At 49.3% G+C, this 16,085-nt stretch overlaps 5 protein-coding genes; 3 read left to right on the top strand and 2 right to left on the bottom strand.

Moving 5' to 3' along the window:
* Positions 1-677: 677 nt before the first annotated feature.
* On the top strand, positions 678-2,253 carry FFUJ_00527 (related to flavin-containing monooxygenase; the record flags this gene model as incomplete). XM_023573193.1 has 3 exons in its annotated part: positions 678-754; positions 808-1,396; positions 1,450-2,253. The coding sequence occupies 3 exons, from the start codon at positions 678-680 to the stop codon at positions 2,251-2,253; spliced, it is 1,470 nt and encodes a 489-aa protein (XP_023424956.1).
* Positions 2,254-2,607: 354 nt separating this feature from the next.
* FFUJ_00528 (related to DHA14-like major facilitator efflux transporter) lies at positions 2,608-4,428 on the bottom strand (the record flags this gene model as incomplete). Its single annotated transcript, XM_023573192.1, has 1 exon — positions 2,608-4,428. One exon carries the CDS (start codon positions 4,426-4,428, stop codon positions 2,608-2,610), a length of 1,821 nt encoding a protein of 606 aa, XP_023424955.1.
* Positions 4,429-5,615: 1,187 nt separating this feature from the next.
* On the bottom strand, positions 5,616-9,601 carry FFUJ_00529 (putative RAD50-like protein; the record flags this gene model as incomplete). XM_023573191.1 has 2 exons in its annotated part: positions 5,616-9,332; positions 9,395-9,601. The coding sequence occupies 2 exons, from the start codon at positions 9,599-9,601 to the stop codon at positions 5,616-5,618; spliced, it is 3,924 nt and encodes a 1,307-aa protein (XP_023424954.1).
* Positions 9,602-12,393: 2,792 nt separating this feature from the next.
* Positions 12,394-14,040, top strand: FFUJ_00530 (probable zinc finger protein white collar 2 (wc-2); the record flags this gene model as incomplete). XM_023573190.1 has 3 exons in its annotated part: positions 12,394-12,516; positions 12,650-13,844; positions 13,901-14,040. The coding sequence occupies 3 exons, from the start codon at positions 12,394-12,396 to the stop codon at positions 14,038-14,040; spliced, it is 1,458 nt and encodes a 485-aa protein (XP_023424953.1).
* Positions 14,041-15,003: 963 nt separating this feature from the next.
* Positions 15,004-16,081, top strand: FFUJ_00531 (uncharacterized protein; the record flags this gene model as incomplete). XM_023573189.1 has 5 exons in its annotated part: positions 15,004-15,064; positions 15,239-15,373; positions 15,427-15,606; positions 15,666-15,847; positions 15,902-16,081. 5 exons carry the CDS (start codon positions 15,004-15,006, stop codon positions 16,079-16,081), a joined length of 738 nt encoding a protein of 245 aa, XP_023424952.1.
* Between the last annotated feature and the right edge of the window lie 4 nt (positions 16,082-16,085).

The following is a 16,085-nucleotide window of genomic DNA, read 5'->3' as shown; positions in this document are numbered from 1 at the left end:
GATACGCCATCGTGCCTATTGTTGATGGATGTTGATGGAGGTGGACCAAATTGCGTGCTTGCACGAGGTTGAGGTGCTATTCCTTCAATGGGCAGGGCCCTCACCTACGTTCGTTAGTGAGAATTCGCGGAACCGCAGGGACAAAAAGTCTAATAGACCCTGATGAGTTATAGGCGTGAATACAGAGATTTCAGGAACTGTGATATGAAGGTATCGCGAATTCACATATTGAATCAAGTTGAATTGTCTCATCAGGTAAGGTACTTAGACATGTCTCAACGACTGGCAGCGCCGGGGCCTCCGATGCCCGGAGTCGGGGTCGCGCGGAGGCCGACCGGGATTACCTAAAGAGGCAACCATACTCACTGAGACAATCATTCGACAGTGCCGAGCGGATGAGGCTATTGTGCGGGATCCATCGGCAGCGTCTTTTGTCATTAATCGAATGAGACGAGGAGCCGTTCATGGGAAGAGGACTGAGCTGCTGAGAGTATTATATATCACCTTGCACATCCCACATCGTTATCGAATGCCTACATCCCACTATTGCCAGAGCTATTTTGTGTAATTACTCACATTGTTACATCACTGTGACTTGAGCCTACGTGTGTCTTATCGTTTCAGGAAAGCCATATCTGGGCCCAGTGTTCAAACGTCGACCTGGAGATAGAGAAAGAATGGCGTTGGCGGATAAACTCGACGTTCGTCGCATCGCCATCATCGGTGCTGGCCCAAGTGGCCTCGCAGCGGCCAGGTAATCACTGATACCACTTACACATACACCCAAGTCACTGACTCTCACTCTAGATACCTTCTTGCAGAGAAAAGGTTCTCCAAAATACGAGTCTTTGAGCAGCGTGCCACACCAGGAGGTGTTTGGAACTATACACCCCTAGCCCGAGAACAAGGCTTTTCAGTCCCGAGAACCCAGCCTAGTTTCACCCCAGATCAAGCCCTGTGGCCTAACGACAATGGCGATGTTGAGTTTATGTCACCCATCTACGACCTCCTCGAGACAAACATTCCCCATTCCCTCATGAGATACTCTGATAAGGAGTTTCCTCAAGGCTCATCACTGTTTCCCCGACATAGCGTTGTGCTACAGTACCTGAAGGAATATGCCCAGGAAATCAACCCTCATATCTCATACCAGACACAGGTGTTGAATATTGAGAAACCTGGTCCAAGCCGTTCTCAGCCCTGGACGGTTGAGGTGCTTGATCTCAAAGCCAACAAGGTCATCAAAGATGAGTATGACGCTGTTGTAGTGGCGAGTGGTCACTATAATGATCCATTCATTCCCGATATTCCTGGCCTCGTCGACTTTGATAAAGCATACCCAGGGGCTATATCACATTCCAAGTTCTATCGACGCCCCAATGACTTCAAGGATAAGGTAAGGATAGGATGCTTGTTGGCCCTACAGAACGTTGACTAACAATTTTCCAGAAAGTCATTGTTGTCGGAAACTCTGCCTCTGGAGTCGACGTGAGTGCGCAACTGTCTATTGTTGCAAAGCAGCCCATCTTTGTTTCTGAAAAGGAGAAGCCCACCGTGATACCACCAGCCAAGGAGCCATGGGCCGCTGGCGTCCCCGAGATTGTCGAGTTTCTCCCTTCTCAACGTGGTGTTCGCTTCGCTAACGGCCAGGTCGAGAACGACATTGATGCTGTCATATTCTGCACTGGTTTCCACTACTCGTATCCCTTCTTGAAGTCTCTTGACCCAACTGTAGTTGTACCTAGAGGAGGCCATGCAGCACATCTCTGGGAGCAGATTCTCTACACTGCGGATCCTACTTTATCATTTCTCAGTGTTCCACAGCGAATTGTTCCATTCCCTATTGCTGAAGCACAGAGTGCACTAATTGCTCGCATCTGGTCTGGGCGCTTGAACCCCCCTTCAGAAGCTGCTATGGAAGCCTGGGTACAGGAGCAACACGAAAAGAAGGGAGAAGGCAAGGCAATCCATGTCATGGCGTTCCCAGAAGATGTCGACTACATCAACCGTTTGTACGAACTGAGCAAAAACGCGACCAAGGCCCCTGGGCTCGGCCTTGAGAATGATGGCGAGGGCAAGAGACCGCCTTACTGGGGACTAGATAAGCGATGGGTGAGGGAGAGAGTACCTAAAATTAAGTTGGCAAGCAGAGCAGCGGGTGATAAGAGACATGAACTGAGGACATTGGAAGATCTCGGATTTGATTATGAGGAGTGGAAGAGGACGGTCGAAGAGGGGGAGAAGTTATTTTAGACTCGATCCCATGAATTCCTTTTGCGATTACCAATCGCTTGAATCAGCCCAAGCCTGCCTGGCCTAAGCCGTCGTGGAGATAGTCCTCGTTATGAATTCCTTAAATCATAGACTAATTACTTCAACGATACAGCTTGGGGCCCTTACAACACCGAGTGGTTCTTCACAATTACAGTTTACATATAATTTCGGTAGTATTTCTCGAAATAAATTCATTAGCAGCAGTCTATTTACAAACGCTCGTATGTTTTATATCCAATAATAAGTGCTCATGTACCGAAAAGCAGTGTCGTTTCATGACTGCGGGTATGTTGAAATATCCTTAATAACACAAGAACAACATAAAACGCCATTTTAGTTGTCCGTCGTCTTTTCGTTACCTGTCGTGACACCCTCTGCGGCATCAACTTCCTCCTTCTCATCATCGCGTTGCTTTAGTGATTTGAGACCTGTCTTGTGCTCCTTATGTTCCTTACTGAGGTTGACTTGCTTGATCATCAGGCTGATGATGAGCGATAGGCCTGCAAAGCATGCATAGACGATGTACATTGTTTGCAGACTCTTCCAGAAAGCTGTCTTGGCGACCCTGCCATCGTGGCCCGTCAAGGAGCCAACGAGCTCGACGCTGCCTGCTGCGTTGGAACCGGAGAGTCTATCTGCGAGTTCGGAACCGAGTTCTTCCTTTAGTCTAGGGTACTGGCTTTCCATCTTGTTGTTGAAAATGACACCTCCTACAACAACGGAGATTGATGTGCCCAACTGACGGATGAAGGAGAAGCATGAGGTTGCAGAACCAATGTCTCGAGGCTCAACATTTGTCTGGAGTGCAATCAGAGGAGCCTGGAAGTTAGGGCCAATACCGATGCCGGCGATGATCTGGAAAATGATAATCTTGGCCCAGTTGGCGCGCGGTTCAAGATTGATAAACAGACCGAAGCCAATGACGGTAATGATCAAGCCCAAAACGATAACGAGCTTGTAGTTGCCTGTCTTCTTGATGTAGACTCCAGCACCAGCCGACACAAACGACAGGGAGAGCACATATGGGAGCAAATAAACACCAGAGAGCAACGAAGATGCGCCGAGGACTCCCTGGTAGTAGAGTGGAAGCCAGTAGCTGCCTGACATGAAGACGAATGCGTGAGTGAAACCAACTCCATAAGATGCAACACTGTTTTGTGTGTGAAAGAGGCGAATAGGGAGAACGGGAAACTTGGCGACTTTCCACTCGTATACGAGAAAGAGACCAACGACGAAGATGCCAAAGACGATGAGGCAAATTGTCGTAGCCGAGTCCCAGGGGAAAGAAACACCACCAAGCTCAAGTCCGAGCAACCACATAATGGTACCGCCAATGATGAGAATACTGCCAGGCCAGTCCAATGCCAATAGACCCTCTTTCACCGGTGTCCGTGGGTTGTGGAGCTTCAGGACGAAGACAAGGATAACGATGGCAACGGCTGAAATGGGGAGGTTGATGTAGAAACACCATCGCCAGGTGACCTGGCTAGTGAAAACACCACCGAGAATAGGGCCAACCGCAGATGCTAAAGCCCAGACCATACCCAAGATACCAAAATACATTCCACGGTTTCGCATAGAGAAAAGGTCGCTAATGGCGATATTCGGCAGGACGATGAGACCACCTCCGCCAATGCCTTGAATGGCACGCGAAGCGATGAGCATTGGCATACCATTGCTAACAGCACACAGCAGAGATCCAATCCAGAAGATGACAGCCGCAGCGAGAAGAACAGGCTTGCGACCAAAGATATCTGAGATCTTGCCCCATGTCGGCACGAATGCGGCGTTGCCCAACAGATATGCACTTCCTATCCAGATGTAACCCTGACTAGAGTGAAACTCGTTGGCAATAGTAGGAACGGCCGTGGTAATAATGGTCGTATCCAAAGCGGCAAGGAAGAGGGCAAGACATAGAGCGCCAACTACCAAGATGGTCTCCGACTTGGTCCGTCCGGCCTCGGGGTCACCGGCCTCAGGTGCTCCGGGAGATGGGTTACTGCCGGCCGGTGTCGTCTCCGCTCCCTCGGAAGTTGGTTCGGCGGCTGGAGGGTCTTGGGAGTGTCCATTCGCTGCATATGCCCCGTCTTGTTCAACATCAAGAGTACTATCTGAGCTAGTCCTCCGCTCCGGTGTTGGTGGTGAAGCGGCCATTGTTGTGCAAGAAAGCCCAAAAGGCTAGATGAAAAGATGAAGCCCCTACTTCTCTTCACCAATTTGAAATGGTTGAATGAAAGTCGTCGACGTAGTAGCTGTAAAGATCCTTGTCCGGAAGCCGGCGTTGACCGCAACGGTGATTGCTAATCAGGAACCTGTAGTTTTCTCAATACGGTTATATTTGGCTTGGTTACTCTGCGTTCAGTCTACGATTTTCATATGAGGATCCTGGTCAAAAAGGGGAAAAAAGAGATTGAGTTGAGTTGAGTTGAGTTGAGTTGTTGATGTAGTCAAGTCCATTGTGATCCTTTCTCCGAAAACGGGGACCACGTACGCAATAACCATGGCCGCCGTATTCATTAATTAAATCCGAGGCGCGAGGGCGAGGCCAGGAACTTTTTCGAGCAATTCGGCAAAAGGAGCCGTCTGGTCTCTCTTGGAGGGTGGAGAAATAATTCCATTGCAGTGAAATAAGAGCGTCAACGACATTCAAGACCCCAAGAACAAGGGTGTGTGTGGAGTCCGAGTATTATTGCCGGGGCATAGTTCCGTACACTTTTACGTACTCGCCTCCAAGATGATCCTTCGGCTTATTTGTTGTATGTATCCTACGTATGTAAGCGTTAGCTTGAGGAGGCTGCTATGTAATTGCTCTTCGGAATGACTCTTCTGTTCCTGTGCGTGTCTGGTGATCACCTTGCTTTGACTAGGCATCGGAAACTAATTTGATTTCTCTCTTGTTCACCTAGCTTGAGACTTGTCCAGGATGAGTTAGAATGAACTCCTCGGAATTGCATGACTAACAGTGTGAGTTCCTGATATGATTTATTCGTATCCCTTATTCGTAATGAGCTGACGTCCTTGAATGAGACGGCATCAAACCAGCATCCATTCTAGCATCGAGCATTTTGGGGCGAATTTACGTCGGAGGATATCATTCGATACAGCTGTGCCCAATATCGAATGAGGCCGTCGATACAATCGAACGTCTGTTTACCCAAGTGTTACAGGAGCAACACCAGCATATCGCAGGGCACAAACAATAAGCGAATATATGATGATATTTGTACACGGCCCCTAAACGCCAAGAACAATGTTTTGACGCTGATAATATCTCTGCCTATTTTACATTTTTGTCCGACAGCAAATCTCAAGTCGTCCTGTTTGAGTACTTGATACACCCATTAGAAGATCTTTGTGATGCTTTCTCTCGAGATGACACTGTTTTGTCGTTCATCTCGCTTGACTCTGAAGAAACTGTCACAGAAATCGCTACACCTCATATGTCGCAAAAAGTCCTCGTCATGAGTAATCACAATGAGCTGGAAATTGCTCTGTGCCTGTCGGGCCTTGATGATCATATGGAGACTCTCCGCCAGACTCTTGATATTGTCGCGATCCAAGTTTGTGGTGGGCTCATCGAGTGCGATCAGGCCACAGTTGACGCCGAAAGACTCAGCCAGAGCCAGGCGAATGATGATAGACGCGAGAACCTTTTGTCCAGCAGAGCATCGACCGCGCATGTCCATCTCAGTGTCCTGCTTCACCATGCAGAGTCGGTAGTTGTAGCTGCGTTTGCCTGTGTTTGACTCATTGTCTGAGCGGATGAGAATAGTATCAATGTCTGTTCCTTGGTAGGTGCTCTGCCACAGTTCGCCAGCAATGCGATTCACTTCGGCCATCTTCATGGAGTGAAATTGCATCACAGCTTTGTCCACGGCCGAGCTACACTGCGCCAAATCTTCGATAGCAGCCTTGGTCGTTTCCACGCGAATGTGCGACTCGCGATACTTTCTCTTGGCGTCCTTATAGTCCATTTCCCACTCTTGAAGGAGTCTCCCAAGTTCTTCATCTTTAGTTTTCATAGATCCCATAACAGAGCCTCGCTCAGCAAGAAGGCGGTTATAGTGGTTCTCTTGCATGCGAGCTTCAGCCTGGAGGCGTTCGTAATCCTCATCTGCATTGCGGTCTTCCAACTCAGCAATCTCTTGACGGATAACGTCGATCGTGCGAAGGTTCTTGCGGTAGTTCAAGTTGTCTTTGATGTTTTTCTTCTTGCGGTCTCCATTGTCAATGTCCTGCTTGAGCTTGTTCGTGCGAACAGTAAGGTCTGTGACCTCCTTTTCAGTACTCGCAATTGCCTTCTCAAGTGTGGCAATAGATCGTTCATTAGATGCCAGATTAGAGGGTCCTCCTCGGTCGATATAATCTTGAATATCAGCATCCATCATTTTCATCTCGTTGACAGAGTTGGCTACGGCATCACGGGCCTCAGCAATGACTTGCTCCTTGGCCCGGCCGCGTCTTAGGACTTCATCACGGGCAGACCTTGCTTCAGTAATGCTGGGCTCAATGGTCTCTAACTCCTCGTCAGCTCGCTGGATGACGTTTCGTTGATGCGAAGCCTCTTCTTTCAGTGCCTGGATCTGATTCTGGAGGTCCTGCTTCTTGTCTAATTGGCCCGCTGCTCGACTGATCTTGTTTCTTAGCTCGCTCTTTTCAAGCTCAAGAGAGTTGAGCTGGTCTTTTGTGCGCTGGCGATCCGTAGTCAACTTCGCGATGCGATTTTTCAGGTTCCTCATCTGGTCCGATAGGCCAGCTTGAAGCTCATGAATCTCGTCGGGACTTCGAGTAACGCCACCTGACATTTGCTGAGACATGATACGGTCAACCTGGTTCTCAGACTCTGCAATATCCTTGACAGTTTGTGCAATGCTGAGGACAGTCTTTGACATATCTTCCAGGTCTTTCTGCTTCTCTTCCTCAGCCGACAAGACGGATCCTTGTTCTTCCACTTGTCTCTCAAGGGCATCAAACTCTGCTTCGGCAACCTTGCACTCTTCTCGAAGACTAGGCAGTTCGGCAGTCAACCGCTCATACGTATCATAAGATCCCCTGACGGACCGTAGCTTTTCCAAGTTTGCGACAGTATCCTTGAGGTCTTTCTCTGTATCAATTTTGCCTCTTGGGTCAAGGTGTTTGTCGATCCTTTTGCTCAAGCGCTCCATGCTTGCAGCTTGGTTGTCATCAAAATGGCGATCACAGAGTTGGCACTTGCGTTTAGTATCAAGCAAGCGCTTGCATTTTGTATAGTAGTCCACGAGAGCGTCGAAGAGGCTCAGCTCATTCCTGAGCTCTTCTACCTGTGACTCAGTGACCTCGATTTCCTCTTTGTAATCCTCAACGGTAGCATGATCGCGAACGGCAAGAAGAGCACTGACGACCTGCTGTTGGCAAGTAGCCGCCTCCTTGGATTTCTTCTCGTGGGACTCCTTAGAAGTTCTCAACTTGAATTCCACTTTCTGTTGTTTTTGGCGGATTTGTTCACGGCGCTTCTGGGCCTCACTGACAACCTTGCTCTGGTCCTTAATCAATGCCTGAAATTTAGAATCGAGTGTTTCCGGCTGCCAGTCACTACCAAGAATTTTATCGAGCTTCGGCTTCCAGGTGCTTGTCAAGGTATCAAGCTTGCGCTTGCGGTCAGCAAGTTCCTTTTTCCTGTAGTCAAGCTGGGCTCGCTCAGACGCTAGACGAGTGCATTCTACAAGTTCCCGGCCTAGCTTATCGTTCTCGTTCTCGAGCTGATGCAGCTTATCGTTCTCGTCAGAGATTTGGCGGTCCCAATCGGCGTTCTCAAAGGTCTTCTGGGATGTCTGAAATCTACTTTCAAGGTCTTGCATCTGCCCATCAAGTACAGCCTTGGCACCCTCATCCACGTCTATCTGACTTGACTCGTTCTGGAGCACCGAAGTGCGTTTTTCAATAGCGCCCATTCGTTGTTTCGCGGACACGCGGTCTTGTGTGCGAGCAGCTTTACGGCCTTCAAGCTCAGTGATGACGCCAGTGGCCCGGTCGAGCTCAGCGGAGTTGTCTTTCTGCAAGCGCTCCAGGTCCCGTTTCTTCTCGCTCAGAAGTTTTTGAAGTCTGTCATTAAAGGATTTCACATGGTGATCCGATAGATCGCCGTCAAAGCCCGAGAAGCCGTAAGACTGGGCGGCTTCCTGAATGGTTTCCATGCGTATCTTCAATTGACGCTCGTACTTGTCTTTGTCCGATTGGTGTTTGCCCTGTTCGGAAAGCTTGGCAGAAAGATCCTTTCGTGATTTTCCTAATTCGGTCTGCAACTCGTTATACTGTGCTTTGTTCTGGTCGGCCTCATCCTGAAGATGCTGCATACGGTCTTCGTAATGTGCTAGGTCACCCTCGAGTTTTCCGTCATCATCGGGCAATTCGTCGATAGTGGCCTTCAATTCTTTGACAGCCTCTTCTCTGTACTCAAGCTGTTCGCGCTTGGTGTTGAGGTTCTGCACAATTGCAAGGTGGCTATTCGCAGTTTCTCGGATGTTTCGGATCTTGTCTTGCGTTTCCTCCATTTCGGAACTGATAGACTCACAAGTTTCTCGAGATCCCTCAATTTCGGCTTGCAGGGCTTTCATCCTCTTCTCGGCCCTGTCACCGCGATCCTTGTTCACCTTGTTATGAGCCTCGTCATTCTGAAGCTTGCCGAGCTGCTCGACCTGTTTCTTTCGGAGGACCTTGAGGTTGTCGATGGCTTTCGTATATTTCATGGCCTCGAATATCTCGTCAAATCGTTTCTTTAAGGCAGCAGGTTCACTCAATGGCCAGAGGGATTCGTCTTGATGGCAGAAAATGACAGCATCAAGAATTGCAGGAGAAACACCGAGACGCTCTGGAATCATTTCATCTAGCTGAGCTTGCCGAGTAGAAGTTGTTGTTCGCTCTCCATTATTGACTACAACTAGGGAGCAGTCTAGGGTTTTCTGAGAGCGGGTGGTCTTCTTGACGGTAAGTTGTAAACTTCGAGTAGCGACATGTTGACGGTCATTGATCGATCGAAATTGGAGTTTGACCTGGGCCATAACCTCCTTCTCACCACAAAGCTACATTATGTTAGCATCAAGATCTGCTTGATCTGCTTCTGAGGAAATGCGCATGTTGGCACCTTTGGATCATGAATGAAAGCGCCGCCCTTGCTGTTAGGCGGCAGCTCGCCGGTCGTGGCATATTTTAGACACTCAATGATCGTTGTCTTTCCCGATCCATTGTAGCCGACAATGAGAGTCAGAGGGGTATTGAACTGGATAGCCTCACGGACTGAGGGGCTGAAGGACCGCACACCCGAGATCGAAAGCTTGTCAATTCTGGACATGGTGACTACTACCTCATCAGGGGAACGCGGTAGCGGCAGTGTCGATTACGTAGACTAAAACATTGACTACTAAGAAAAGCTGCAGTTCACAAGTCACAACAACGTCGAGGCCTTGAATAAGGTAGACAACAAGTGTCGCTCGTTAGCGTGGATCGGGCAGCTGAAGTCAAATTGGCGGGTAACGCGACGTTAGATACGAAGACGCGTTGAGAGGTTCGAAAGCTAGGAACAGTCGATGCGTAAGCACGTGGTTGGCTGGTTTAGCCGGAGTTCTCGCGACTTCACTGTGAAGAGAAGATGGAAAGTACCATGATCCGATCCAAATCTACCTTAGGTAGGTAGCACCCATCCTGCCTGCGGCCCTGCGGACATGACTTGTTCACTAATCATTTCTCCAAAAATGGCCAGTTTTGAAAAGCTGTTTGAGCCAACAATTCTACACTCCAGCATTGTTTCGACGTTTGCGAAAGTGTTTCATTTTTTTCATTCTCTCATTGGCAAGTACAAATTTGTGACGTTTCATCAATTGACGAGATCGACTAGAAGATTACGTCTTTTCAACGTCAGCAGATCATCAAGTGGCAAGTCTCCAGAGACCCCTAAAATCAAGACCTCCAAAATCCCTGGGCCAAAACACAAGCAAACCCACACCAGGCCCTGGCGCCACTCCGCTTCGGGTCTGTACTATCTAGACCCGAGACCCCTTACATCTGGAGCGACATTGCTTGATGATTTTCCCTGAGAGCCAGAGAGCCTAATAAGGGCCTCGAAGGGTCTAGAGAGCTGCAGAAGCAACGAAATACAGACATTTTAGCAGAAGACAAGAAAATTTAGGGCCCCTGTTCTAAGTGACAGAAATATTTAGGTAAGTTTAGTATATTTTGGTTGGTCTTTAGACCAGTTAATCTTGGCACCCTAGGTTCATGTCAGAGGTTTTCTTGTATCCTTGGGCACTTAAGCAGTTCAATAGCGTATTTTTCTTTTTGGTGATAGTAGTTGTGCCATGACGGTGACATATTTTTGTTTTCCTTGCATGAAAAACTGAGAAAACAGCAGACTTTAGATGAGGCGACAAATTTGGGAAGGATTTGCTTACGAGGATCGGCTGACGAGACCTGCAGACGTGCATCCTACTATGTGGTTTTGTACAAGACATGGCATTTTTCTCTTCGCCTCTTGGGCATCTCTTGTTCCCCGATGCCATTTTCTTTCCCGATATCTCGATCACAAGTCTCTCCAACGAAACCCCGTAGCTGCCTGCCCCGCGATGATCCCCCTGAATGTCAAACTAATTAGACATCATGAATGCCCACGAGAATCGATATTTCTCCTTCGAGGCGCCTCGAATGAGAAGCGACAAATATTGGTCAGCCACTGTGGATGGTGACCTACCTTGACGCTTGGCTTGCGCTACTGCCGCTGGACCCTTTACGCTGGATCCCGCTAAGGCGATCCAAGGGTGCGCTAAAACGGACTACGCCGATGCAGTCAACCAATAGATCCGGCTGGAGAAACTCCTGTGAGAAATCAGCCCGCTTTTACCGGGGCATAACCTCCGGAACACAGGCTTAATTGTTGGACAAGTTCCCATGAGGCTAAAGACAAGAACAGGGGGTGTTGCCGAGCAGTGCAGATTGGGCCCCCGGACACAAGAGGTGGCGTTTCATGCCCCGTTCAATCCAAGGCAGCCCAAATTCCCATGTGTGAAAGAATCCAATTCTCCAAAAGTGCCATGTTCTACAGTGGCTAACTCCCTGATAGTCCCTGGCCACACCTGTTTTGCTGAGCTGCCCAGTCTGCCATGGCAGTCTATGGACTGATTGAGAGGGACACACACACACCACAAGCCTGTTTGCTGCCCTGTCATCAGACCCAAGCAAGGGGAAACAATTAAAAGTCGCTCTCAACCTCTGTCTCTGTTGTGAACCTAAGGATCTGCACCTTTCAAAGCGATCCTGAGTCTCGCCTTGACTCAGAAAGCGGGCCATTCTTTGTTATCCTAAGACGCTACTTTAAACCGTGGTGTAGGTAGGTGACATGACAGATGGATATGTGCTTGCTGATATCTCTTCTCATCTTGCCCCGTCACAGCAAGTTTATCCAAAACCTTTCACGATCTTGCCTCTCACATGTCCTAAACCTTCTTGCTATACCAGGCGTCCCATCTCTCTGAGTTCTGTCAGACAGGTAACTCCAATCTGTGCCCGTGCCCACGCAACATCTCTCATGCCTTGTTTTCTTTCAGGCCCCTTCAGCGCTGCCTCTTCATTTGATTTCATCACGCCAACGGCATTTTCAATTTCTGCTGTTGTTTCTAACATTTTGTAGGCGGCTAATAGGGACCCCTTCAACTTCTTTACCACTTTGTTCCTGGCCGGTTACTCGATGCTCTTTGCTGTTCATTATCTCACTGGATATTAGAGAGGGGAAGCTCGACATCCATTTCTACGTTTCGAGTTAGATGTTGAGCTCAAGAATTTGCCATCGCCATACCCAAAAACAAAATTGAAGGATAAAACGCACCGATACGACCCCGGGATACCTTATTACCTCCCGGGCATATCTTTTCGTTTTTCCCCCCCAGAATTTCTCATGGTACTCAAGCCATCGAAACAATATTTCAATTGGACAACTCATCCCAGCTCTTATCGCTACCGCTGTCGCATCCACTGAGTCGAGCGCTGAAGAGACCACCAAGGGCCACGCCCAAGGCCACTGGAATTGCCCTTTCCGGGTTCTCGCCCATGCAGCTTTGAATACTCGACTGCCACATGAATGAATGCGCCGCAACCATGTCCCACGGACCACCTCCACCACCACCTCCGCCCCAGGGCGCCCCTCATCCGAACAACTTCAACAATTTCTACGGTTTCAACCTCGATATTGGTTCTCTCCCCGACATGACGGGTGGCCAGGTCAATTACCACTCCCCTCCCCGCGACGCCGACGCCGACGCCGGGGCTGCGGCCCTATCTATAGCGCCCCCCCCATCGGCCAAGGCCAACGCAACCTTGATCTTCGATCATTTCGGCTAACCCGATTTTGTAGATGGGCGCTGATGGTCAGGACAACGATCTTATGGCCATGCTCGATAATAGTATGCTCGGTGGCATAACAGACATTCCAATGAACCTCGAATCCGCAGATGACTCCAACATGAGCGGCTCTTTTGTCAATGGGCAATCGACCACTGAAGAGTCTGTCGCGAGAGCTGAAAATCAATTCAACACAGCAGCCAACAATGTTCCTGGCGCCGGGCCCCTCCCCGCTGGCGCCTTCGCTCAGATGAATCTCGCTGGCGCCAGCACCCTCACTGAGTTCACCAAGCGAAGAAATTGGCCCGCCAAGGTCGTGGAAGAGCTCAGAGACTTTTTACAGATTCTCGATGCCAACGGTCGCATCAAGTACGCATCACCTAGCATTCTTCAGGTCACTGGATACAGTGTAGAGGAGATCCAAGATGTGTTCCTGAAAGACCTGATCCACCCAGATGACCAAGGTGTTTTTGTCGCAGAACTCAACGAATCCATCGCATCAGGCAACCCGCTACGGCTTTTTTACCGTTTCAAAAAGAAGGACGCCGAGTACGCAATATTTGAAACTGTCGGCCATGCTCACATTGCTGGCGCCAAGTTTGCCCCCAATCCAAATAACCAGTCGCCCTTCTGCCAGGCCGTGTTCATGATGGCGCGACCCTATCCCACCAAAAACGCTGGACTTTTAGACTCGTTCCTTGAGCATAAGATCGAAAATGAAAGACTAAAGCGCCGTATCGCCGAGCTACGCCGTGAAGAGGAGGCCGAAAATGATGAGGCGCAAAAGCAGTGGCTGCAGAGTCAATCGGGTCGGTCAGACATGACACCATCCGAGGGAACCGGTGTCTCTTCGGGAACCTTTTACCGTCCGGGTAGCGAAAGAGGAATGACAGAGGCCGACCGAGCAGCTCTCAATAAAGCTCTTACACGCGAGAATCTCGAAGGCTCAGTCGCAGGCGGTCGGCAGGATTCGCTGAAGGATAAGATGGCTCGTTACGAAGGAGCATCGCACACAGACACGATTGAGATGTTGACGGGATTGCGATACATTGAGGGCGAACGAAGCCGGGGAATTACGACTGGTAATGCTAGCCCGACCCTGATCAAGGGCGATGCAGGAATTGCCATTCCGATGGAGCGGGACCCTCGAACCGGCGATAAAAAGAAGAAGCTCAAGACGTCTGAGGAATATGTGTGTACGGACTGTGGTAAGTGATTTTTGTTGCCGTAAGTGGCCTGTTTCAACAATACTAATATAACACAGGCACCCTGGATTCACCGGAATGGAGAAAGGGACCCCAAGGACCGAAGACATTATGCAACGCGTGCGGTTTACGTTGGGCCAAGAGGGAGAAGAAGAGAACCAGCACCAGCCATCCTCCTACGGTGGATCAATCTGTATGATCACGAGGCGACGAAATGGCTTCCAAGGATTTATCGACCTACCGGCCTGTAAGGTACATGACACGACCGAAATGAGGGCCGCAAGTAGCAGTGTTTGCCATGATATAAGACGAGCTGGCTAGAGACACGGTGCCTGGGGCACGACGGAGTTTGGGCTGAAATTGCTGATTTGGATGGCGAAAAGCGGGATACACGAGACGCTCACAGCCGGTTGTTTATTTGATTACTTTCTCTTTGCAAACTCACGACTGAACTGGATATTTGATTTGTCACGACTGGGACTACAACAGATACCTGGAGCGTAGGGAGCATTTGGACAGACATAGCTGACGTGCGCGCCCTTGATGCGCCACGAATATGAATTGACGCATTGTTTGTAGTGACTGTCGTGACTAAAAGATGCAACGACATGAAACCCCATTTCCCTTCTGGCTACAGTCCCTAACCTACCGTATTCAGTGTTGGTCAATACAGTCAGTCAGGGTCTTGTTTCCATACGTGACGATGTATGTAGTTGAGCTGAAGCTATGATCCATGGCAGCTGAAATAAGCAATAGCTAATGCTACAGGTCCCACTAAAGACCGAATGGATTGCGTAGGTCATGACAAGCTCCCCATAATTATGAGGGGAGCTGTAGCTTGTACAGCTGGGTCCACGTCAGACACTTCGAGGGCAATCACAGCAAAGTATTGGATGGATAATACGGCATAAGGCACCCAACACACGGTGATACACTCTGGTAGAGGGTCAAGTAACAGTAGATGCCTTATTAATTGAGCTGATTGGACGTCTGTTCTCCGAGCTCAAAGTACACAGAGCACCTGAGACTTGAACCCCTCCCTACCTATTTCAACTCAATCCTTTGCATCATCAACCTCTCTCTCATATACACTTCCCTCTCGAAACTAAACAAACTCTCAATACAAACCCATTCTCCATCCTCTCAAACTACAATCGCAATCATGGATAAGCTCATCAACGCCGCTAAGGACTACCTTGATGACGACAAGGACAAGCGTCAAGGTATGTTAATGTCAACGTCCTCTTATTACCCCGCCAAGAATCCATGATGCCCCTCATACGACCTCAGACCGTCGAGGGGGTTTAAAGCATCAGTTCGCCGTTGTTTTACAGATCTCGGCATTTCAACCACAACTCAAACTTCAGGTGGCTTCAGCTAATTGATATTCTTTCTAGAACACCAGCAGCAAGGACACGGACAGCAGCAGGGCTACGGAGGCCAAGACCAGGGCTATGGCCAACAGCAAGGCTATGGACAACAAGAGGGCCAGTATGGCCAGCAACAGCAGTACCCTCCTGCTGGTGGCATCCGTTAGTTATTAACACAGGCTTCCACTCGAGCGAGCGAATCTAACAATACACAGAGTCTCAGGGTGGCGGTGGCTTTTCCAGCTTCCTTGGGGGAAACGTCGACTTTGATAATGCCAAGGAGGAAGCCCATCAGAAAGCCGGATCTTCTGGTGACAAGGACCTCTTTGGAAGCATTCTAGGATCTCTGGGACAGAAACAGAACAAGCTTGCTGACGAGGACCTTGATGAGGAGGGTAAGTAATAGATTTCTGTCCGATGAGCAAGACACACGCTGATGACATATGACCATCAGATGCCATCAAGCAGCACAAGAACACCTACAACGACGACGACTCCCAGCAAGACAGCAAGAGTCTGGGTACCGCTGCTGCTATGCAAGCTCTCAAGATGTTTACCCAGGGCCAGGGCCAAAGCAGCACTGGTGCCAACAGTCAGACAGCGTTCTTGGGACTTGCCTTGGCCGAGGCCAGTAAGGTTAGTTTTGATGTACAGCACACGTATAAGTCAACGTCTAATATGAATTTATAGCTCTTTGACAACAAGGCCGCATCAGGCAAGGTATCTGAGGGCACGAGCAAGGAGAGCGTCATCCAGCAGGCTGGTGAAGTCGCTTTCAAGATGTACCTCAAGAACCAGGCCGGTGCTGGTGGACAGCAGGGTGGTGCTTCTGGTCTTATGAGTCTTGCTTCTAAGTTCCTGGCTAAATAGGCCC

This window comes from Fusarium fujikuroi, chromosome FFUJ_chr01 (genome assembly GCF_900079805.1).
Source record: "Fusarium fujikuroi IMI 58289 draft genome, chromosome FFUJ_chr01".
NCBI classification, from domain to species: Eukaryota; Fungi; Ascomycota; class Sordariomycetes; order Hypocreales; family Nectriaceae; genus Fusarium; species Fusarium fujikuroi.
Note: the sequence above shows the minus strand (reverse complement) of the source record. Positions and strands in the feature narration are given on the sequence as shown.